Here is a 23051-nt window from a genome sequence, read left to right as displayed (position 1 = left end):
TATTTAAGAGTTTATAATTGAGTTGGTAGTTAATAATAATGATAATAATAATAATAATTATTATTATTATTATTATTGACCTATCTGTTCAATGCCAGAATGAGTTTGTATTCTGTGTGCTCCCTTACCAGTGTTGTGCTAGTTTGCTTTCACATCTGTAACTGTTATCTAGTGCTCAGGTATGATGACAGGTATTTACCCAGCCTGTGTGCCTCTGATGTTTGATTGCATTTGATTATGCTGATGTTGAGCAAACTGTGTCTCGTCAGAGTGTGAACAGACCTCTGCTCTCAGACACACATACCTGCATGTTCAGTTTCACTAGTTATGTTGGAAGCCAAATGTGACATATGCATGTGTCAAAAATTTAATTATCTGCGCTACAGTCCTTTACACAAATGTCTGCAATCAATTCAGTCATTATTATTATTATTAGTATAAACATAAACCACTTAAAATCATTCAGCACACATTTTATTTGTATAGGTACTATTAAATACATACCATAAATATAATTACTAGGGTTGGGAAAAACAATGTGTTAATTTGTGTGATTATTACAAACTATTTTTGCATTAAATTAATAAGGAAAAATAAATAAAAATAACCTTAAACCGTAATATAATGCAAATATTATGAAACATGGCATTAAAAAGTGTATTATTAATAGTTTTGTTTAAAAGTGAGTGTCCAATAGCGACAGTGGTTAAAGTTACAGCAGCATATACTGTATCTCGCCACTCCTGAGCCCATTAAGTTTTAACAAACTTCGTAAAGTCTGCCAAGGTTTTGGTGGAGGTAATTGAAAATGAATGGAGACAAATAATTTGAGAATAGACAATACCTCCATTACATTATGATTAGCTGTTCATGTGAAGAAGAAAAAAAAACTCTTTTGTTTTTGTGTGCCGTCCACATCTGAAAATCGGTCTGAATAAATAAATAATGGTGTTAATGGGAAAACTGATTAAAGTTAGAAGAATGTCTAAAGTGTAACCCTGGAGATAGTGTAAACAACACAGCATTTGATGCTTGCAGCTTTGAAATTTGTATTATTTTAAAGTGTGAAACTCTTTTTGTGATAATATGTGGTGAAAAGAGTTTTCAACAGAAACTTCCAACTAGGGGTTTAGCACCACAAAAACGCTACATTGCACCTTATAATGGTATAACATACATAGCTTTAGAGCCAAGCAAGCTGAGGCAATAAATAATAATATTAAAAAGCTAATTTCTGACACTGAATTGAACATACACTTGTTGTATACCAGCTTTAAGTGTTTTTCTGATATACTTACAGTAGACTGACAAGCAAACCGCCATTAAAGTGTGAAACATTTCCTTTCACTGGCTTATGCTTCATCTGTGGACCTGACAGCTCCATTAGCAGAACAGATGGCCCAACATCTCACATTACTTACAGAGTTGTCTTTGGACTTTGAAGCTCTTGCCAAGTTAGGTCCCTGTCCTGTTGATGTATGAATCCTATGGCACCATTACCATGATAAATGAATGAATTCAAACTTGGAGAAATTAAACAGAACAACTTTAAGTTCAGTCATTGGAGCCAATGATATTACTTTTTATTATGTTTTAAATAATTTATATAACAGTGGGCCATGAATTTTTAATCTGGGCTTCAGTGCGACTTAGGATACATCAGTAATCCCACGGCCCTCGTCCCGCTCGCCACATATACCCCCATATCGCCCCTCGCAGGACGGTGGGTACCCACAGATTCATGATTGACACATGAACGGTGACTCAAATTGTGGCAATTTTTGAGGGAAACTTATCGCAACCACATGTGCTAAAAACCACTTAGAATATGCTAGAAATACTTCAATAAATCTATAATATATTTTTCCTGATCTTGTCTATCTATCCAACAGGTCTTTTCAGGATCTTGCAAGGCAGATGGACTTTGCCTACGGCACTGTTAGGGATTCAGCCGTGTACGATTACTTCAGAGCCAAAGGTACAAACCCATTGGAGCAGGACAGCACATATGCAGAGCTGTGGAGGACCATCAGCAAAAACAATGGACAGGACTTCTCCGTTTCTAGCCCTTCTGAAGGCATACGCAAGGTATGAACATTTACAGTATCATCTATTGGCTATATGATTACAGAGAATTATGAAAACAGAAAGACATTGTGAGGGGCTGTTTGTATTTTTTAGTGTAGTTTTCAGATATTTTGGTATAATCCTTTCAACTTTACTGATCTATAATTTGCATCCAAATTCAGTCTATTACAATAAGATTTTTGGCAAGTCAGTTGCTGTCATCAAATATTCAACATACAATGGTTAACATGACAGACACCTTTTCCTCCACTTCCACACTTCACAGTGATGTATGGTGTTTATGGCCAGAGCAAGTCCCAAATGAATTCTAGAATATTCTGAGTTCTGGACATTGATTCATCAGAGACTGAGCATCTTTGGTCATTACATCACACGCTACTGCATGACGTCTCGCCATGTCATTGAATTGATTTCACATATGCTTCAAGACGCAATAACACAGAGGTGTTCCCATAGTGTCAACTTCTGATGCAGCGAAGAGTTCCCTCAAAAGGGAATATTATGTCTATGGAAAGTCCCCATGAAACATGAAAACCCAACATGTGTGTTTGTGTGTGTGGTCCAGGTAAACCCTGCATTATGGGGACAAAATGTCCCTACAAATATGGCAAAATCCTGTGTGCGCCTGCACCTGCGTGTGTGTGCGTGTGTTTGTGTGGGTTGTACTGTTAAACCCTACGTTGTAATAATATCTTTGTTCCCTAAAAGAAAAACAGCTTATAAATCATACTAAGTGAGGTTTTTGATCATCAAAAAATGCAAAAAATCTTCTGTGAGGGTTAGGTTTAGGGATAGGTTTATGGTTAAAGGATAGAGCAGTTCCCTTTCGAAGGGAACTCGACAATACGTCATCGACGCTTTGGGGAACGCCTCAGGCGTGACAGGTGTCTGAAATCACAATCAAATCACGGCAATCACATTGACCGGCGACAGCCCGTGAATCATTACGTGAATGATTAACGTGCGACCTGGAAGTATATAAGGGCGCCTTGCAAACATGACAAATCATCTTTTCGTCTTCAGGGACTGTTTTGTCTGTAACCGCTTTTGAAAATCAGGTATTTATGAAATGCACTGAGAAGGCTGAGTGTTTTCAACTGTGCTTTTTCTGTCTGGAGGAAGAGCGCGCACAGGCAGTTCTTGAGGGAACTGCCTGTACAATTGCGAGCGTTTTTCTTTGAGAACGCTCCGATCTCGTCTGACCCTCTCCTTGAGAGAAGAGGGCTCAGCATCTGGGTGTAAAAAAAAAAAAAAAAAAAAAGGGATCCCAGATGAAGCCCGCCGATCGCCTTGAGAGGGGTATAATCCTCTCAAGCGATGCGGCGGCTGACGAGATTAAGCAGTGAGTGCTTTTCCGGACAAACAGGAGATGGCTGATGAGGGTGGTGATAATCAATCTTCTCAGCCACCCTGCCCCGTGTATGCTGAACTGGTGGTTTTATGGTAACGTGGGGGGAAAATCGCTCACTATGAGAGCGTTTTTTCCTCAGTCATAAAACCACTAGCTCAGGTGAGCCTTTCATTTCTTCCCGATCTCATACTGAGATCGAGAGGACATGGAAGAACCCATACTCTGCCCGTGTCCACCGACATCAGCGGGCTAGTCTCACTGATGTTGAGGTGATAGGAGAGCATGGGTATGTGTCGATGCCGCCCATTGACGAGACGTTTGCAACTATCTCGTGTCTGGACAGGCGTCTACACTGAGAGCTCAAACCCTGCCAGTTGAATGGCAGAGCATACACGCCAGCGGGTCAGGCCGGTGCTACCCTGCACATCATGGTGGTGTTGCAGGTACACCAGGCCAATCTGCTGGGGGATCTCGTCCAGGGGGTGGGGCCCCTGAGGCGGTTACTGAGCTGCGCCACGGAGTGAACCTGGCCGACATCGGGGAGAAGAGAGAAAGTCTTTCTCCTCGATTCGCCCTCGCCCTCTGAGCTTTTTGGCACCTCCGTGTAGGCGGTGGCTGGAAAGTTCAGAGAGGCGAGGGCGCGCTCAGCTGTATTAGGACAAATACATACCGCTGAGATCCGTATCCACACCCAGACAGACGGGAGGGCCTGGCCCATCATGGTCCGGGGACCTTAGACAGGGCCAGAGAGCCAGTGTCGCCTCTCGTGCGCCTCCTCCGTGGAGGAGTAGATCGCTGTAGAGGTGCAACTCCCGCAAGAAGAGGGATCTGAGGGAGGTGATCCAGCACGATTGCACACAGCATTGGCATGGATCACCTCCCCCTGAGGGCGTGATTATATCTTAGCCCTCTCCTCTCTTCCCCGACTCCCCAGACACTTTCTACATCAGGCCTGAGGCTGGGCTCATGGTTAGAACAATGTTCTGTTGGCCTGCCTCTGCTTGGTTAGGAGAGTGCCTCTTTCAGGCATGTATAGGTGGTAGACCCCATGTTCATAAAGAACTGTCTGGTAAGTCTTCACTTCGCACGCCGCAGGTGAGCTGAGTGGTCTTCTTTAAGAGTAATTTGTGTGCAACTAACACTAAAATTTATCTCTCTACAGACCTCGTTCCCTGTATAGAGCTATGGGGTCATGTAAGGTACATTTTTGGATTATTAGGGCCCTGAAGTCCCCCTTTAGGTGGCTAGAACGACTATCTTAGCCCTCGGGCTGTTAGCCACCTCAGGGTAGAGTAGTTGGTCTCCCTCCCATAGGATTTTCATCTTGGAGTATAGACTGACGCTAGTGCTTCAGATAGATCTTATGTCCGGTCCATGGGACCGTCTGACTTCCTTCCTGAGTACATCGCCCCCTTGAGCTCTGTTTGGGTTTTCATTGGGCTGAGCGATTCTGCAGCCAGTTGTATGAAATAATAACTATTTTTCTAGTAAGGCTGTGGCTCCTCCGAGCCCTCAGGTAGATCTATGCTTGCAGGCTGGCCCTCACCAGGGCCGCCTCTGTAGCTGGCCTAGGCTGTGCCAGGGATAGTGGAGGCGCTCTGCTTAAGCATTTCTGCCTCTGAGCCTTCACTGTGTGAATTTAGGTTCCTAGCATCCCTGTATGACAGCCTCCTCCAATGGGAGTCGTTAGGCCAAGGCCCGCCCCCTTCTCTGCATTCTGGGGCGACAAGTGTAATGCAGCGTGGTGCAGAGGCATGGTTTATAAAGATCCTGGGTTAGGCCTCAAATAGGCCTCCCCGGTACAATGTGTCTTTATTGAGCAGGGTTAGGCCGCCTTTCGCCTCACGAAGAGGCTGGGTCTGTCTGCCCGACCCTGCCGTGCAGAACTAGCATACGGATATGGGCTGCCAGTATAGGCTTTACTCACCTCGCTGAGCTACTGCTCAAGCGTCGGGTTGTAGGTGGTTGGTTCACAAACAAGCCCCACTCCCCTAGGTTGGGCACAGATACTTTTTCTGTCACCCCTAGAGCCACTGGCGGGCCCGCACCCTGGTAAACCTCAGGGTGAGGTGGAGAGTATTCCCCTGTGATACAGGGCAGGTCTGAGTCCTTCACTTTCAGTTCTGTATTATCCTACCTCGCACCACTATGGCTCGGGTTGAGCGGAAAGTTCTAGCCTTCACTTCTTTTTTGGTCGAAGTACGCTCCCCTGAAGCCAGAGCATTGCCATGAGCTGACGCCCATGCTTACAGATGGTAGGCCCCTGGCTCTGGGGCCTCCATTGAGGCAGAGTGGCGTATGTTGTACTCCCCTTGCTCAAAGGGTGCTAGCGCTTTTGCTGAGTACACTGCCATGGGCAATGTGATTAGGTACCAGAATGCTGTAGGCGCTGTGTAAACAGCTTATCTGCCAACGAGGGCTGCGCCATTAGGTAGTAGGCCTCAGCAGGCCTCCTGTATGGGCAGCCCCCAAGTGGGCGCTGTAGGCCAGCTCACTTCAAAAAAGTGTTGCTGGCCTTGGTGGTTCGGGCAGTTGACTCACTGATGGGTAGTAGGCCCTAAACAGGCCTCCTCGGAAGTGAGTCCCAACATTGTGGGACTTACTTGTTGGTGTGGTATGATTCCCAACAGTGTACCTTTGGAGCAGATTGACTTGCTGTCAGCTAGTAGGCCCAACCAGGCCTCCCTGATAGGCGAGTCCCCAGTGGGCTGGCCTTAGCAGGCCGCCTTCGAACCGTCACCCAGATTCAGGGCTCGTAGCTACCAGTTGTTTAAGATTACTTTCAGGTAGTAGGCCTCCTCAGGCCTCCCTGAAGGTGAATTCCCACTTACGGTGGCTATCAGGTAGTAGGCCTTACCAGGCCTCCCTGTAGGCAAGCCCAAAGGACAGGCAACTGGACAGCTAGCCTGACCTACTATCAGGTAGTAGGCCTCACCGGGCCTCCCTGAAGGCATGTTCTCACATAATGTGATTATCAGGTGGTAGGCCGCTAACCGGGCCTCCCTGAATGTGAGCTCCCAAGTATCGTGGCTGTCAGGTAGTAGGCCTCACCAGGCCTCCCTGAAGGTAGTTCCCACATACTGTGGTTATCAGGTTACAGGCCTCACCAGGCCTTCCTGGTCATGAGCTCCCACATGCTGGGGTTATCAGGTAGTAGGCCTCACCAGGCCTCCCTGAAGGTGAGTTCCCTCATACTGTGGTTATCAGGTTACAGGCCTCACCAGGCCTTCCTGGTTATGAGTCTCCACATGTCAGGTTACGGGCCTCACTCGGCCTTCCTGAATGTGGGCTCCCACATATTGTGGTTATTAGGTTACAGGCCTCATCCGGCCTTCCTGGTTTTGAGCTCCCACACACTGTGGTCGCTAGGTTACAGGCCTCACCAGGCCTTCCTGGTCATGAGAGCTCCCACATACTGGGGTTATCAGGTGACAGGCCTCACCAGGCCTTCCTGGTTATGAGCTCCCACATACTGTGGTTATCAGGTTACAGGCCTCACCAGGCCTTCCTGGTTATGAGCTCCCACATACTGTGGTTATCAGGTTACAGGCCTCACTAGGCCTTCCTGGTCATGAGAGCTCCCACATACTGGAGTTATCAGGTTACAGGCCTCACCAGGCCTTCCTGGTTATGAGCTCCCACATACTGGGGTTATCAGGTTACAGGCCTCACCAGGCCTTCCTGGTTATGAGCTCCCACATACTGTGGTTATCAGGTTACAGGCCTCACCAGGCCTTCCTGGTTATGAGCTCCCACATACTGTGGTTATCAGGTAGTAGGCCTCCAGGCCTCCCTGTGAGTGGTTCCCCAACCATGCTGGGTTCTGGAAGCTAGTGGCCGCCTGCTATCAGTTCAGCTGGCCTTATTAGGCCGTTGCTAAAAGCGAGCTCGTGCCCTGGCTCAACTAAAGTGTTCATCCTCTGCTTCTGGTTCCCTCCGGGAACTTCTTACTCTGCCTACAGCCTGGTTCCTACCAGTCGGTCCATTGCTCCCCTCACTAAGGGTCTCTATGAGTGTTTGGACTCCTGAGTCTGGTCAGACGGTCGTAGGCCTCTCGTGAGGCCTCCCAGTTAGATCAGCCCCTAGGCCTTCACAGGCCTCCTCAGTGTTTCAAACACAAACACTGGGTAGATCCGTGGATCGAGTAGAGAAACTCCCCTCTCTAGCAAGGGTTTAAAGCACTATGCTGAGTCATACTCTCCGGGATATCCCGTCTCTGAGATCCGGGCTGAGGGTTCACTGCCAGCTTCGCAGTCCCTCGGGTTGGATGCCTTACCTAAGGCAAATGTCCAGAGGCTCTGTCTCCAGACAGACAGGAATTTGGCCAGACTGAAGTGTCCGACGTAGTGACACCAGGTCAGGCCGTCCTGGTGGCATTTCGGGTGGTATATTCCCCCGAATAGTGACTGGCTGGGGTTCCCTCGGGTTCCCTAGCCACATTCCCTAGAAGGGACCCCTTCTAAATTGAAGTCGTGGTCCTAGGCCTTTGAGCAGGCCCAGGTAGGCCTTCGGATTACATATTTGGAGTTCCTCCTGTTAGGCTTATAGCTTGGGCTATGACCGTAGGGAATGCTGTCACTGACAGCCCAGTGTGACCTGAGGGTGAGTGGTTCTTGCATTTCATTTGAATTTGCTGGTTCTGACAGTTGTCACTGCCTCCTGGCATGCACTCCCCTCAGCATGGCGGAGTGGGTATTTCGTTCCCCAAAGCGTCGATGACGTATTGTCGAGTTCCCTTCGAAAGGGAACGTCTCAGGTTACAACTGTAACCTTTGTTCCCTGAGAACAGGGAACGAGACAATACGTCTCCCTGCCATGCCTCGGGGCCTGCCTACCAAACAGTCCCTTCAGACGAAGGATGATTTGTCATGTTTGCAAGGCGCCCTTATATACTTCCAGGTCGCACGTTAATCATTCACGTAATGATTCACGGGCTGTCGCCGGTCAATGTGATTGCCGTGATTTGATTGTGATTTCAGACACCTGTCACGCCTGAGGCGTTCCCCAAAGCGTCGATGACGTATTGTCTCGTTCCCTGTTCTCAGGGAACAAAGGTTACAGTTGTAACCTGAGACGTTTTATGCAGTATAAAAATTATCTATGGAAAGTCCCCATAAAACATGAAAACCTGGTTTAAAAATGATTGTGTTAGCTCATATAGCCATAAAAAAGCATTTTGCTTGTGTATTCTTTTTTTCTCTCAAAACATTTCAGTGGAATCCTAGCACCACAGGGACAGTATTTTCCATTTAGTGTTGGTTGTTAACATTTAGAGCTGATAACGGATAACAGACTGTTCTCTCAGGTCATCTTATAAAAGTTATTATTGTACCCTTTTGAAATGAACTACAGTCATTGAATGTTAGTTCTTGAGAAAATCAAAGAAGACAACTTTGAAAAGATCAAAGAGGAAGACTGAAGAGTTTGATGAAGAAACTTTTAGAGAGCATAATGAGTTGAGGATGTTAAGTCCTTTGAATCAGCCAATGAGGGCAGGTTGAGATCCATGAAGCTCCTTTAACGAGAAAAGAACTCAATAGATTAGTCAAGATTAGCCTCCAGAGTGTGATTTCAATGATGAAACACTTAAACAATAATAACTTTTGAGGATAGAACGTATAATGATCCATTGTAAGGCCTACCAGTCAATAACTATAATAGTCTATAACTATAACTGTAACCGGTCAATAACTGTAACCAGTCAAAAACAATAAATATGTTCTATAAAGATAATAACTATACACTTTATACACTAACAAAAGAAAGGGTATTGTTAGAATCACTTTCCGAAGATTTTTTCTTCAGCTGATGAATGATAAAACAGCCAATCAGAAGACACCCAACAATAAAAATCTTGAGCATTTAAAGCAGTGTGCTTTAAATGTACATAACTGCTGCATGCACTTACAATAAACAGTTATGTCACATTGAGTTAACAGTAATACAGTTATCGTTATAGTTATTGTTCTTGCCGTGAATGGGCCTTTAGACTGCAATGCTAGACTGTACACCCTTAAAAGATGATTATTTGAGCATGTTGTCAGAAATCTCTGAATGAAGTTATATCTTTTATCTGCAGGCCAAAAAAGGACCTTACGCATTTTTGTGGGACATGGCTGTGGTGGAGTATGCGGCACTGACAGATGACGATTGCACTATCACTGTGTCCGGCAACAGCATGAGCAGCAAAGGCTACGGCATAGCCATGCAACATGGGAGTCCTTATCGAGACCTCATCTCCCAAAAGTGCGTATTACCTGTCTCCCAACTAAAATATTTATATTTGTACCTAATAACATGCAGATGGTGTATAGAGTATGTATGGAGTCAGGCACTCTCTGGGGTTTGTGAAAGCTATTGTCATAATTATTACAAGTTGACCATGCTTCTGAGTATTCGATAATTTGTATAGTGAAGAGTTTGTACTCTAGCTACTGGAAAAACTATGTTTCATGCAAAACATGAACAAGACAAAATATCCCACATTATTCCACACATTTCTTATTTAATGAGAGAGCATATTCAGTGGTTGTTGTTTTGTACTGTATGTGTTCAGGAAAGCCATGTCATGTTCTGCAGAAAAATATCTTCTTCTTTTTTTTAAATCAGTGTTCCAATTACCAAATAAATGACTTGCTATTTCACAGGTGCTTTGAATCTCCCACAATTCACAGCCATTCTTAATTCCACACAAACCTTTGATTTGACTGTTGTTTCTTGGGTTTAGTTTTAGACTCATTACAAATTGATCCCTTTGTGAATGTAACAGTTGCCAGCAGACGGTCCAAAGCTGCACATAATCACTTGTAACTAATTAAGACTGTAATAATTGTATTGCTGCTGGATTTCATAAAGCTGTGTAGTGATCTTCTGTTGCCTACTCACTCATTATTGATCTTTCTAGAATATGTTAACATGACCCAACCACTAGCAATACCAACACTTGTGATGTTTGCTGATAAAAATCTCAATAGAAGAGGCATATTGTAACATTATATTTTATATAAAAGAAAATTAGGCCATTTGTAGGATCATTTACATTAAGACCCCCCCCCTCCCCCTCCCCCTATTATAGTAATAACAGCAAGATCAATCTTATAAGTGTAACTGTTTTGTTTGTTGTTTTTTGTGAAATTGTTCCCCAATTCCAAACCAAGAATGGAAAAAATCTCCAAAATAACAGAAACAGGCCTAGGGCGACTGGTGGAAATGTACTCTGAAACAGCTGGAAGGAAGCTTGCAGGTTATTACACAGTGAACCATAATGTCATCTCTGCTTAAGTGGAGAATTCATCTCACTATTTTGCTTTGTTGTCCATCGTTATATGGTCTTTTTGCGTGTTTCTGTGATGACACTTTGTATTGAAGAAATTGAAAAAACGTTATTACTTGAAGAAGGGCCCTTAAAGTGTGTATGTCAGGTTACATTTTTTTTTTAGATATATTAAATAAGGGTTAGATGTCTGAGTGAAAATGTAATTAGCATTAAAATTATTACTGTAACTGCCCTGCAATAAGATTTATAGCCATTTCTGTCAAGATCATATTTTTAAAACAAGGGCTGAGCTGTGACGTCATACAAGGGAGTCGCGCCAACAAAGTTCTATTGAAGTATGGAGAGTTTTGAGTCTGAGGAGATCCAAAATCCCCCTCAAACCTATACGATGGCCCACAGCCATACAATTTTGAGCCTCCCAGGCGGGAGACAGATGAGGAGCCAAACAGAAATCAAATAATTCCTATCGAAGAAATATCTGGTGTGAAGAGAAGCAGTGGAGAGTTGGTCAGGTGTCTGGTAGTATAGGCATAACTTAGCGGTGGAACGGTACATGTATTCGTATTGAACCGAAACGTTACGGGCGTCACGGTTCGGTGCTTGAATATACACGGAGAATACACGGTATAAAAATAAATAAAACTCGCGTGCAAATTAATTCATGCGGAACTAACGTTGGCTTACTGTTATACGCGGGTTATTTAGGGACACCTAATCTGTAGCTCCGCCTTAGCTCTGAAGCTCCGTGGCTATAATGAACAGCCTGCGGTGTCAAGATTGCAATGCTGGAATATGTTGGGGTGTGTGTGTGTGTGTGTGTGTGTGTGTGTGTGTGTGTGTGTGTGTGTGTGTGTGTGTGTGTGTGTGTGTGTGTGTGAGTGAGTGAGACGCGGGCGCGATCGACTGCTTCAGTAGCACCGTAGGCACCGCATCAGCTGTCAGTCTCACTCGGGTTTTAAATCCCATTTTATAACTCATGAGATCTCCAACCGCGTAGTCCTTCTCAGTGAAATGGGCGCTGCAAATGACCGAAGTCTTGGATACCGAAGCCGCACTGAAGTCAGCGCGTTTGGTCCGAACAAAGTTGACCCAGGCACGGACACAGTGGACTCTGGGACCGGTTTTAACGGTGTTTTTGCACACAGCACAAACGCAGTAATTCACCATCGTGAAAATACGCCTGCGTATACTAACTACCTAACTTAAATAACTAAATAAATGTCCTAATAACTAATTCTCTCGCTCTATCACTCGTACAATTATCAACACAACTCAGCGAGCTGGGGAGACGTCTCCCTGTTATGACGTCAAACGATTCGTTTGGGGGGAGGGGCAGTTTTAAGTGAGGACTGAAAATAACGAACTTTTTCATCTTATATTCTGCCTTTAGGTATCGAAAAACATACAAAACAATACATCAACTTGTCAAACTTGTATTTCCCCTAACTATTTTGTGTTAATCATAATTAAAAATTTAACCTGACATACACACTTTAACTGTGACAAGAGGGAGATTTTTTTTCTTTACATACACATGTCCTTTACCTTCATGTCTATTTATATAATTACAAGCAAATGTATAAAATGTTGACATTTAACTAAGGTATCAGTAAGTAAGTTACTTGAAATTTAGCGACCAAACGGAATTGCAAAAAAATAACTATATTTTTTGGAAGAAAATGTGTTGTTTCACCACTAGGGCTGTAACGATTAATCGCGATTAATCGAAAACCAAAATAAAAGTTTGTGTTTACATAATAAATGTGTGTGTATTGTGTATAATTATTTTGTATATATAAATACACACACATGCATGTATATATTTAATAAAAATGTGTTTTTTATATATAAAATAGTTCTATTTATATATAATATAAATCATATAAAAATATATATGCAGTATATAAATGCAAATATTTCTCAAATAAATACATGCATGTGTGTGTATTAATATACAAAACAATTATACACAATACACACACATATATTATGTAAACACAAACTTTTATTTTGGATTTCGATTAATCGCGATTAATCGTTACAGCCCTATTCACCACCCATGATGCAAGGGTGTTCTGTGTGTTTGCTAGGTCATTGCCCTGCAGCTCCAATGGTGTTATGGATAGTTTATAAGGTGTTGCTGGATGGTTGCCAATTGTTTCAACACAGTCTCATGGCAATTTGTATCTATTTTATGTGTGGGCAAATTTCTGGCTAATTCATTTGAATTTGTTGATTCTAATCCATAATTGTCTGTACAGTGATTGTTATGTTTAGTAATGAAAGTCATTTTTGTTGTTCTGGGTGGATGCCTGTATTGGCAAATACCACTAATTACTGTTTCCAAACAGTATCTCAAACACTCCCTTGTCTGCCATTGGTCAAAAAAAATAAAACAGCCCTGCTATTGGCTTGTGCTATTGGCAGAGGCACCTACAAGTTTTCTAACTGGCTGCATTCAGAATATTTGAGAGTAAATAAAGGAGACATATGTAAAAACCTAACATGAAATAAGTACACTCTGTTGTCATCCCTCACAGGATTCTGGAGCTGCAGGAGAAAGGAGACCTGGATGTATTGAAACAAAAGTGGTGGCCTCGGACTGGCCGCTGCGACCTCAACAGCCACAGTAATGCCCAACCGGATGGTCGCTCGCTCAAGCTGCATAGCTTCGCCGGCGTCTTCTGCATCCTAGCAGCGGGGCTCCTGTTGGCCTGTCTGGTGGCCGCCCTGGAAATGTGGTGGAACAGCAATCGCTGCCGGCAAGAGCAGCCCAAAGAGGTGACCGAGCTCAGGGCGCGGAAGACAGAGCAGGGAGAGGACACTGCCACACTCTACTTTAAGGATCCCGCAGCAGACGCGAGCCCCGATTTAGTCGAGCTCCAGTACACACAGTTATAGGTGTGCCCTGATGAAATCAAAATTGGTCCCCCGTACATTAAACATAACAGATTTTATTTGTGCTTGGGGTGTGCAGAGTGCCCTTGATTGAGCAGGTTTTATGGATTAGAATGTCACAATTACTAACAATGTGTGAATGTGGAGTTTAGACCATTTCAGAAGGCAAAAGCTCTGCTTCAAAGCCTAGAGAACTGCTGGTGTACTGTCTTTATAGGCAACTATTTTTCAAGGTAGCAATGATTGATCTAAAACACTCTAAATAGGCACCAACTCAATTAAATAGAGTTGTGAAGCAATCAAATAGTTCGGCTCTTGGAGCGTGGACCTTGTCACATTTTATTTCCCTATTGTAATTCAGTTGTAAGTAAAAAAAAAAAAAAATGTTATACTCTAATAAGCATAAAATATACAGCACACAAATATTGAGTAATTTTATTGATACTTTTCAGTATTGAATGCAATATATTTAACGTTTCTCTCGACTTTTTGAGAGATGGATGTCATGGATGGATTTTTTCAATGAGCTCGTTGCACTGCATTCTGAGAATGTCATCTCTGCAAATTATAAATGCAATAATGCTTTAGATTTTGGCCAAAAGAAGGTATCTAATCATACCTTTTGGAACAGCTTTTACATTGTGGCCCCTCTGATGCTTTGAAAGCCAACAGCTCAACAAGTTTAGAAACAGAGCTACTATATTCCACCAATTAAATTTGACTTTAAATCCAAAGTAATAATAGTATGCTGTTTTTGTATTCCAGAATGCTCTACTGGGGCTATATCATGTTAAATGATTTGAACATGCAAATGAATGCCAGATATTTTCACCTTAAATACAGAATTTACAGAATGCATATTGTAAGTGGCAAAATAGTTTAAAAAAAAAAATCCCTGCTGCCAGTATTTTATACTATAAAATTCCTTAGTTATTTGGCAACCTTAAAATGTAACATCTTCTCTTTTATTGTTTGCTCTTTTCTTTTTTAGTGTTTTAGACAACACTTTATATCCATAAACACGCCTTAAAGATGGCAATTAAGTATCTACTGTTCTATTCAAATCACCTACTTCTAAATATCTGAATAATTACTTCACTTTACAACCTCTCTTTTATACCAAAGCCTCATCCACTGCCAATGGAAACTGCTTGTAATAAACTGAAACAGGGTTGATGTGGATCCGTAAACTAAAGTGTGGACAAATTGGGTGCTTGCATGAGTCTGTCTGCTCAGTTATCCTAAAAAAAAGAGCCACCCCAAAAGAACATAATTCCAACCCCAAACAGTCAATAATCCCTAGTAATTTACTGTGTGACCTCCTGTTGCAATTATATGTCAATGTGGACACGTTTTATGGATTTATTTATCTCTATATTTTCTATTTTACATTTATTCTTCATTTGTTTATGATCTCATGCAGGTTACTAAGGATTACAGACTGGCAAGGGTTTCTGGTCCATTGACATATAATGATATTGCTACTGCTTCATCGGAGGAGAGCAAGGACATTTGGACAGACAGAGAAAGAGACTGGGATGAAGCAGAAGCTATTGACACAGGTCAGAATAGAATCGTAGGCCTCTTCTTTGATTGGCTGAGAATTAACAGGACCAGATGTAGAATCCATCTAACATTAAAGTTTTTTTTTTTTTTGCGTTTTAGTTGTCTCATTTAGCAGATTCATCTTCCTTGTTGTTGTGTTGGGTTTAGAATGACGCCCCTACTATTTCTACTTCGAAACACTTTTTACAATTAGCACAATACCACATTAATGATGATAAATGATTTTCCAGTTTAGTCAAAATGAGTGTTAAGAACACTTATGCTGTTTAATTGGTGCCATTTATATGTCGAGGCGTGAAGCCAGATGCAGCATGATTATGAACATATTTCAATAAGATTTCCAGTACTTGTGGCAGTGATGATTTAATTAGTGTGGGTTTATTTCATGAATCAGTGATGTATGCATATAATCGCCATAAAATTTAAATGACTAAACACTTAAAACATCTCATAATTGTGTTAAAAAATTTGAGTCCTATTTTTATTTTGATATCGTGATTTCCCTGCTTCTTACACAAGAGGAGGAAATCATAAAGGTCGAAGATCTGAACGAGATCGGTCCACTGGTTAGCAGTCATCCCATCGCGCAAATACTTTTTTAATGGGCATGGAGGAATTTATTCGGTAGGCTGAATGATTCATCTCATAAAAAATGATTCACAATGCATTTGCATACCTGCAAAAAGAAGCAAGGATGTATTTTAAAAGTTTTGCAACTTGTTCACGAATGAAAGCTACAGTGAAATACCTATAAAACTACAGTCTGCAAAACCACTCAGTCTTAAGAAGTTTAGAGAAAGATTATGTCCTCTCCATTTTTAATAGGTGTTGTAGAGTTTGTGATACACAATCAGTCAAAAGTTCGCCAAAAGATTGCAGTCAAATGCAGACTCATATCAGATACACATTGTGTAAGTATCTATAAAGTTTACAATTCACCGGTAATTTACTTTCATGACTTTTTGGAGAAGTGGACGAATTGATGTTGTAATTCCGCATCATGGCATGGCAGCACCCATCATCTGTTATAGATCAACTAACATGATCATTATAAAGTTATTTAAATGACAAAATACATTTACTTAAATATATTTGAGAATCGTAATATTAAATGCAATATAGTTAACCCTTTAAGTGTCACCCCCCTTTTTTTGAATATACATGAAAATGCACTTTCCGAACTTAAATGTTTGTAACTCAAGAATGCTTTGGAATATGGATGTAAGATTGGTCTTGTTTTAAAGAAGAAAATTCGCAGATTTTTGTAGAAGTGAAATAAATTAAGAAAGTGTAACAGAAAAAAAGTTATAGAAGTTTGAGTTTATGAAAATAAAAAAAATAAAAAAATAATTATTCATATTTTATATAAAATATATTTTTTCAAAACCCTGGTGACTCTAAAACTGCACAAAAATCAAAGCCAAAAATCTGAACAAGTTGTGTTTTAAATTTTAGGTTGATATCTCAAAAAATGAGCTTTCAGTAAGATTTTGTTTGGGCGCAGTACCACACTTTTTCACTAGTTGACATTACTGCCCATATAAGGGCGCCTGTATTTCCATATATGTTTTTTCTTTATGTCTAAAACATTTTCAGACCTTTTTTTCTAAAATAATTGAACAAATGCTATCTTTTGAACTCTTGGCATGAAAACAAACTGAGGTTTCTACCATTTTTTTCATGATTTTTCATGTTCATCACTATTTCAAAATAAAGGACTGAACACCTTAGGAGTATGAAAATATTATTGTTGCAAATTGATAAATTACAGCTCCTCTGTAATATATTTTGAAAATCAGTCACCAAATATGAAAACTAGAGATTGTAAGCTTTCAAATGATATATAGTTTGTCAATATTAGTTTAGGTTTAGTATAGGATATTACTATTTTAAATATGTAATGAATTTGGGCCCACCGCTAGTTTGTCAATATTGAAAGAAAGAAAAAAAACTTGATATATCACTTTTGTGACTGTGGTGTGTCACGTGACAAGATTGACATGTTGCCGTGGATATAATGTGATAAATTCCCAAAAAATCATGCTGGGGCTTAAATAGATTTTAAGTTCTCATGTTTGCTGGAGACTTGTTGGCTGCTTCCTTAACTATCTGCTCCAACTCATCCTTTAAATAAATGTAGAATTTTAGTTTAGAAAAGCAATTAATGAAGACCCAATTTATGTTTATCTACAAAACATATTTCAAGCATTAAAGGCAGAGCATTTCGATCAAAAGGTTTTTAAAATCAAAAGAAACAAATTCAGTCAATTGCATTGTTTCCATCCACCTACTTGTATGCGCATTTTGGGATATAGCATAAAAAATGCTGGGTGGAAATGTCAAGTTGCGCCAAAAATAAAAAAATGTGCATAAAAAACGTATGCACTCAATTGAGGTGGATACATTTTATATCCAATAAGAAAACATGTGCATAAACTACGATGGAAAAACATTCAGCCTACCGAATAAATTCCTCCATGCCCATCAAAAAAGTATTTGCGCGATGGGATGACTGCTAACCAGTGGACCGATCTCGTTCAGATCTTCGACCTTTATGATTTCCTCCTCTTGTGTAAGAAGCAGGGAAATCACGATATCAAAATAAAAATAGGACTCAAATTCACACTTTGGAATATTTTGATACAATTCACTGGTCATAATTGACCATCTCCTGATTGACTATGGTGGAATGACTGAAAGTTTAATAGATACACTAGTGTATCTGTCCTTTATAGGACCTCCATAAGTGACCTCCACAAATTTTGGAGTGAGCATAATGTATCAGAAAGTCATGGTATGTTAGCAGCATCTGGTACACTCATTGTGCCTGTGTAGATATAAAAAAAGCTTTATTTTTAACCATTCAGTTTCCATTAGTAGCAGGTGATTAGGATAAAGTTTAATAAAAGAAGAGTTGGTAACTCACTTTTTCTTTTTCTTTTTTTTTGGGGGGGAAACATTGCATCTGGTCAGGATGTCACATATTGCCTAGTCTTGCATAGCCAGACCTTCAGACATGACGGCAGAAGTCTGAACTCTAAAGCAGCTTTCATTGGCCAAGGACGCCCAAGAAGATGTCTGACCGACATGTAAAACAAGCAAGCACAGTTTATTGTGTTCCACATCATCTTTAGGGACATGAAAATGTTAAGTCGATGTCCCTACGATAACAGAACGGTGATGCTAAACTCTAAGATGTATTTTTAAAAGTCTATAGCCCTGACCTTCACATGCTTTTGAAAATCCAGCATTTAATCCTGATAAGCGCTCATTGTAACAGATATAAATATTTGTGAAACGACTTTCTTTTTCTATGAGGGGGTTTTGTGCGACGACGGCTTTGTTTCCAGGCAGACTGTAAAAAAAACGCCACACACATCTCCCGGAAATCCTGTTGAATTCAACCAATCAAATGTTTCCAATTTTGTGTGCCATATGCATCAGACGTTCACCCAACGGTCCGTGGGCATGACGTCTGAGGCTTAGACTAAATACTGCCTAGTCACACATATTTCAGCGCTTCCAAAAGTCCTAATCGGATCTGAAAATCTTGCATCCCCACATAATCTGAATTCTTCAAAGTACCCATGCAACTCCCTATTGGAAGCAATGAAAAGGTGGCTATAGTCTGACAGAAACCAGATGTGTTTCGATAAAAAAATAAAAAAATAATTGAGTGTGTAGTTTGGAAGAAGCACTATTTATTTTCCTTGAGTTTTCTTTCCTTGAGTTCACTTTTTCGGTAACAGTCTGCATTGATTAAAAAAAAATGACATCTTACATCATTATAGCTTACAATTTCACCTCATTCTTCATTAGTTAAGACGAATAGGAGTACTGAACTACGATGCGATGGATTGTGAGAATGTGTGGAGCATGTATCCGCTTGAAAATATTTGTAATGAAAAATATTCTTCAACCTAACTTGTCAGACTAATTTACACAGTGCAATTACTTTGCCAATCCAAATCTAACTTCTTCCCTATCCCTCCCAAAAGCTTTTGTTGTTGTGAGAGCTTATATGTGTAACAGTATGTGACCTGTGACACTCTGGAGCCAATCTGTATTTCTTTTGGATGGTTACAAAAACATCACAATCTATGAATTAAATTAGAAAAGTGTATACTGTTTTGAAAAAAAAATACAGTAGATTTGACCAATGGACTAATTGGGTCTTTCCATTTATGTCTTTAAACTACTATTTTCAAGGACAAGGACATCCTCAAGCAAAGGAACCTTTTTTACAATGCAATAGTTTTATAAGTTGATCAAATCTTTCATATATATATGAATTAACTTTAAGAATTAACTTTAAGAAACCTGTTACAGATGAAGTTGCTGCTGTCATTAAAGTATCTGGCCATTCTTCCTATTAAACACGCACTGATGATAAGCAGCTCCCATCTCAAACACTGCCAGCCAATAATTGACAGAAAGGGCATCCATATGCCTCTGCTCATTAAGCTATTTTCTTAAAATATCTTTAAAATTATGCTAGCTAAAATGTATACAAATTAGTTTTTATCTGTAAAGAAAGATGTAATATATATTAATTATGCATTTAATTCTTTGCATATTAAGTATCATTTTGTAAAGGTACAAATGATACTTTATGTGTATATATAAGTTAATGCAAGAACATTTGATCAAATTATAAAACTATTACATTAGAAAAGGTGAAAATGGCTCCTTTGCTGGAACACAATGTCATGGCAAAAAGTAGTTTAAAGACATAAATGGAGAGACACAATTAGTCCTAACCACTCCTCAACAATATAAAGCACGTAACATGCAGATAAAATTAGTCACAATAATTTATCTGTGGTGAAAAAAAGTTAATAAATCCCATGTGCTCCATTAAGCTTTACCCCAATATATCATACTATTTATTTTAGATAGTATAATCTACAGTAGATGATTTATACTGAGGTGAATAAGAATTTGACACCACTGGCCTAAGACAATACTTAAATAAGTATGCTACAAATATGTTTTAAGTCAAAAACAAGAACAGAGAAAACTTCAATCTATAGTCAACAACTGAAGTGGATCAAAAAAAATAATCAAAGTTGTCCTAAGACAAGAATAGGTATTGTTCAAAATTCATGAATAACTTTATTAAAAGGTTTTTATCCACTTCAAATGTTGACTATTGTACTTACTTGTACCACAATGTACACCACAAAAATGTAAACGTATAAGTAACTAATTGGTCAAAACCACCACAATTCTTAATAAGAGTCATATTAATAGAAAATTGCATTGTTGGTGCATACTCGTTTATGGTATCATTAAGATTCGGGAGTGATCTCTGACTTGAAGCAGTGAGTAATCACATATCACCTACCTAGAAAACCATAACAACCACATAGCACTGCAGATAATGTTATATAAAATAACTTTATTTAAAGATGACCAACACCTTGCTTGGTTATTATGGTATTTATTTTGGTCTGATATGAATTACTTTTTTTAAATACAGCGTAATTTTGCGATGATACTGCAAATTACCTGAATTTAAAATTGTGAAAAAGTAAAGCTGCCTTTCTATAACATTCCATAGCTTGACTTTAGGTCCCCTGGACATGCATCTTATTGTCTATCGTGTTTATCAAGATCTGGATTTAACGCTTTGGATTGTTCATTAGCATTCACACTAACAAAATGGTAAATTATAAATAAACAAAAAGGTAAATACAGTACTTGTGCGACTTTAATAGTGTTACTATCGAATGTTTGTGCTATTAATGCAGATGTGTTGTTATTCGGGTAGCTAATTATATCATGAACATGTTCAAATTTTAAAACTCTTTATGCTGTTTTAACAGACATTTTAGCAATAACAATTCCTATAGATTTTAATGTTGATGTGTTATAAAATGCAGGTTGGCCCCACCACTAATGTTGTTGGTGATATTAATAGTAATGCAGTTTTAGTCTCACTCAAGCATTATTATTATTTTAAATGCCCACTGGCCAAATTTGATTTCAAGGTGCACATTCTATTTGAAACACTTCCAACTATTTGAACTTTCCAATTGGGCCTTTTAGTGAATACAGCTGCAACACACCCTGCTGTAACTGAAGCCTTACTTGCATGGAGCTTAAAAGCAAAAAAAGAAACAACAAAAAAAACATCCTGGAACCAGCAGATCTCAGCCTCTCTGTCCCTCCTTTCTTCTCTCATCCTCTCTAGGACAAGGAGGTGAACCTGGAACAGGTGCATCGGCGTATGAACAGTCTTATGGACGAGGACATGGCACACAAGCAGATCCCCGCACCATCTATCGAGATCTCTGCCCTGGACATCGGCAGCATGCCGCCCAGCCAGCAGCGGGAGGGTGTGCGAGACTACCCGGGCACGGGCCTGTCTGTGAGCACCTTCCTCCCGGATCAAGCTCATGGGGTGGGCCGGACACTGGCCCAGGGTCCTGGCAGCACCCTACCCCTTCCTCTCAGCAGCTCCACCATGCCCTCCATCCAATGCAAACACAGGGCTCCCAACGGGGGCCTGTTCCGACAGAGTCCCGCCAAGACGCCCATGTCAATGTCCTACCAGTCAGTACCAGGAGGACCCATCCCAGAAGCTTTTGAGCATAGTACATCCATCTAAGGCCATCGTCACCATGGGCTGCCTCATACTTGCTTTTCAAAGGAAGAAAGCCGAGGTGCAGTTGGAGCTTGGAAAACTGTGGCAGTGTACAAAGAGTAAAAAAGAAAAAAAAAATTACGTAGAGATTTTTATTATGAAAAAAAAAAAATGAAAACATGAGAAATCATTTTTTCTTGTACATATTTGTAAATGCTGAAAGAGCAAAGTAAGTAAAAGTGTATTTTGAATATTCTCAATTTTTGAAGTTGAGTTACAAAAACAAAAGAACAACAAAAAAGGACATATAAACATAATTCAAAACGACTGTTTGAATGGCTTTGTGAATTTTGTTCTCTATGGGTAAAGACTCAAATTCATTGTGATTGTTTTCTAAGTGCCGAAATAAAAGATGTCTCTCCACGTTTTGTTACTAGATGATCATACACAGCTGTAGGAACCCAAAAGCTGAGCGCTGATAATTATGCCCCCCCTTTTTGACAGTCATAGACCTTCTTTAACCTGCAAACAGTGAGCCCATTTTAATTTTGCTTCTATTTATGGTTTTGGTTGTTGATTACAAATGACGATTTACGTGTTTGCATCGTGTTGATGTTGTTGATGGGTTTACAGAACAAGCAACGGCTAACCATTCAAAATGTGAAATAGTATAGCAGTGACTTGTGTGGAAATGTCATCACAGACAAACTAAACCTTTGCAATCATAGCAACAGCACTGAAGAAAGCTTGGGTTTTTAAGTTGTTGTTGTTTTTTATTATTATTATTTTGAAGGTGCTTTCAGATAATCAAAGTTTGAGTCCATCAATCCGTGAGCACAACCAGCCCAGAGAGAACAATTATATTCATGAGATATAACAGAACAGCATCACATCAATGACATTTTAAACTAGTTCATGCTGTTGTTTGTGAAAGAGCTGTATTATCGTTGCTTTTATGACAGTTTTTTTTTACTGTACAACACTTCACAGATTATATAGACAAAAAAAAAACTTGTATATGAAATGGTTTTCATAATTTACTTGTTTGTGATATCTTTTGTTTTGATGAGCTGCAAGGGGAATATGTGATTGGTGTAAATCAGGGGTCTCCAGCCCGGCTCCTGGAGAGCTACCTTCCTGCAAACTTCAAGGCCCCCTGAAATAAAAACTTAAGTTTTTTTTAGCTTTTAGTATTAATATGTAAGCCTTAAGTTTATGAATAAGCTGGTGTGTTCCAAGACAATGACACAATTCACATTTAGGAGATATAAGCATTCAAAAAT

At 40.2% G+C, this 23051-nt stretch overlaps 1 protein-coding gene across 1 annotated transcript in view; it reads left to right on the top strand.

Moving 5' to 3' along the window:
* grid1b (glutamate receptor, ionotropic, delta 1b) overlaps nucleotides 1-22719 on the top strand; it is a 434864-nt gene extending 412145 nt beyond the window's left edge. The window contains exons 13-16 of the mRNA XM_079594461.1: nucleotides 1893-2088; nucleotides 9519-9685; nucleotides 13256-13496; nucleotides 21376-22719. Of these exons, the coding sequence (XP_079450587.1) occupies nucleotides 1893-2088; nucleotides 9519-9685; nucleotides 13256-13496; nucleotides 21376-21792 (1021 nt within the window). The 3' untranslated portion in view covers nucleotides 21793-22719. The remainder of the gene's footprint in view (nucleotides 1-1892; nucleotides 2089-9518; nucleotides 9686-13255; nucleotides 13497-21375) is intronic.
* Nucleotides 22720-23051: the final 332 nt, after the last annotated feature.

This window comes from Phoxinus phoxinus (genome assembly GCF_949152265.1).
Source record: "Phoxinus phoxinus genome assembly, chromosome: 21".
Taxonomy (NCBI): domain Eukaryota; kingdom Metazoa; phylum Chordata; class Actinopteri; order Cypriniformes; family Leuciscidae; genus Phoxinus; species Phoxinus phoxinus.
This window is presented reverse-complemented; position numbering and strand designations above follow the sequence as displayed.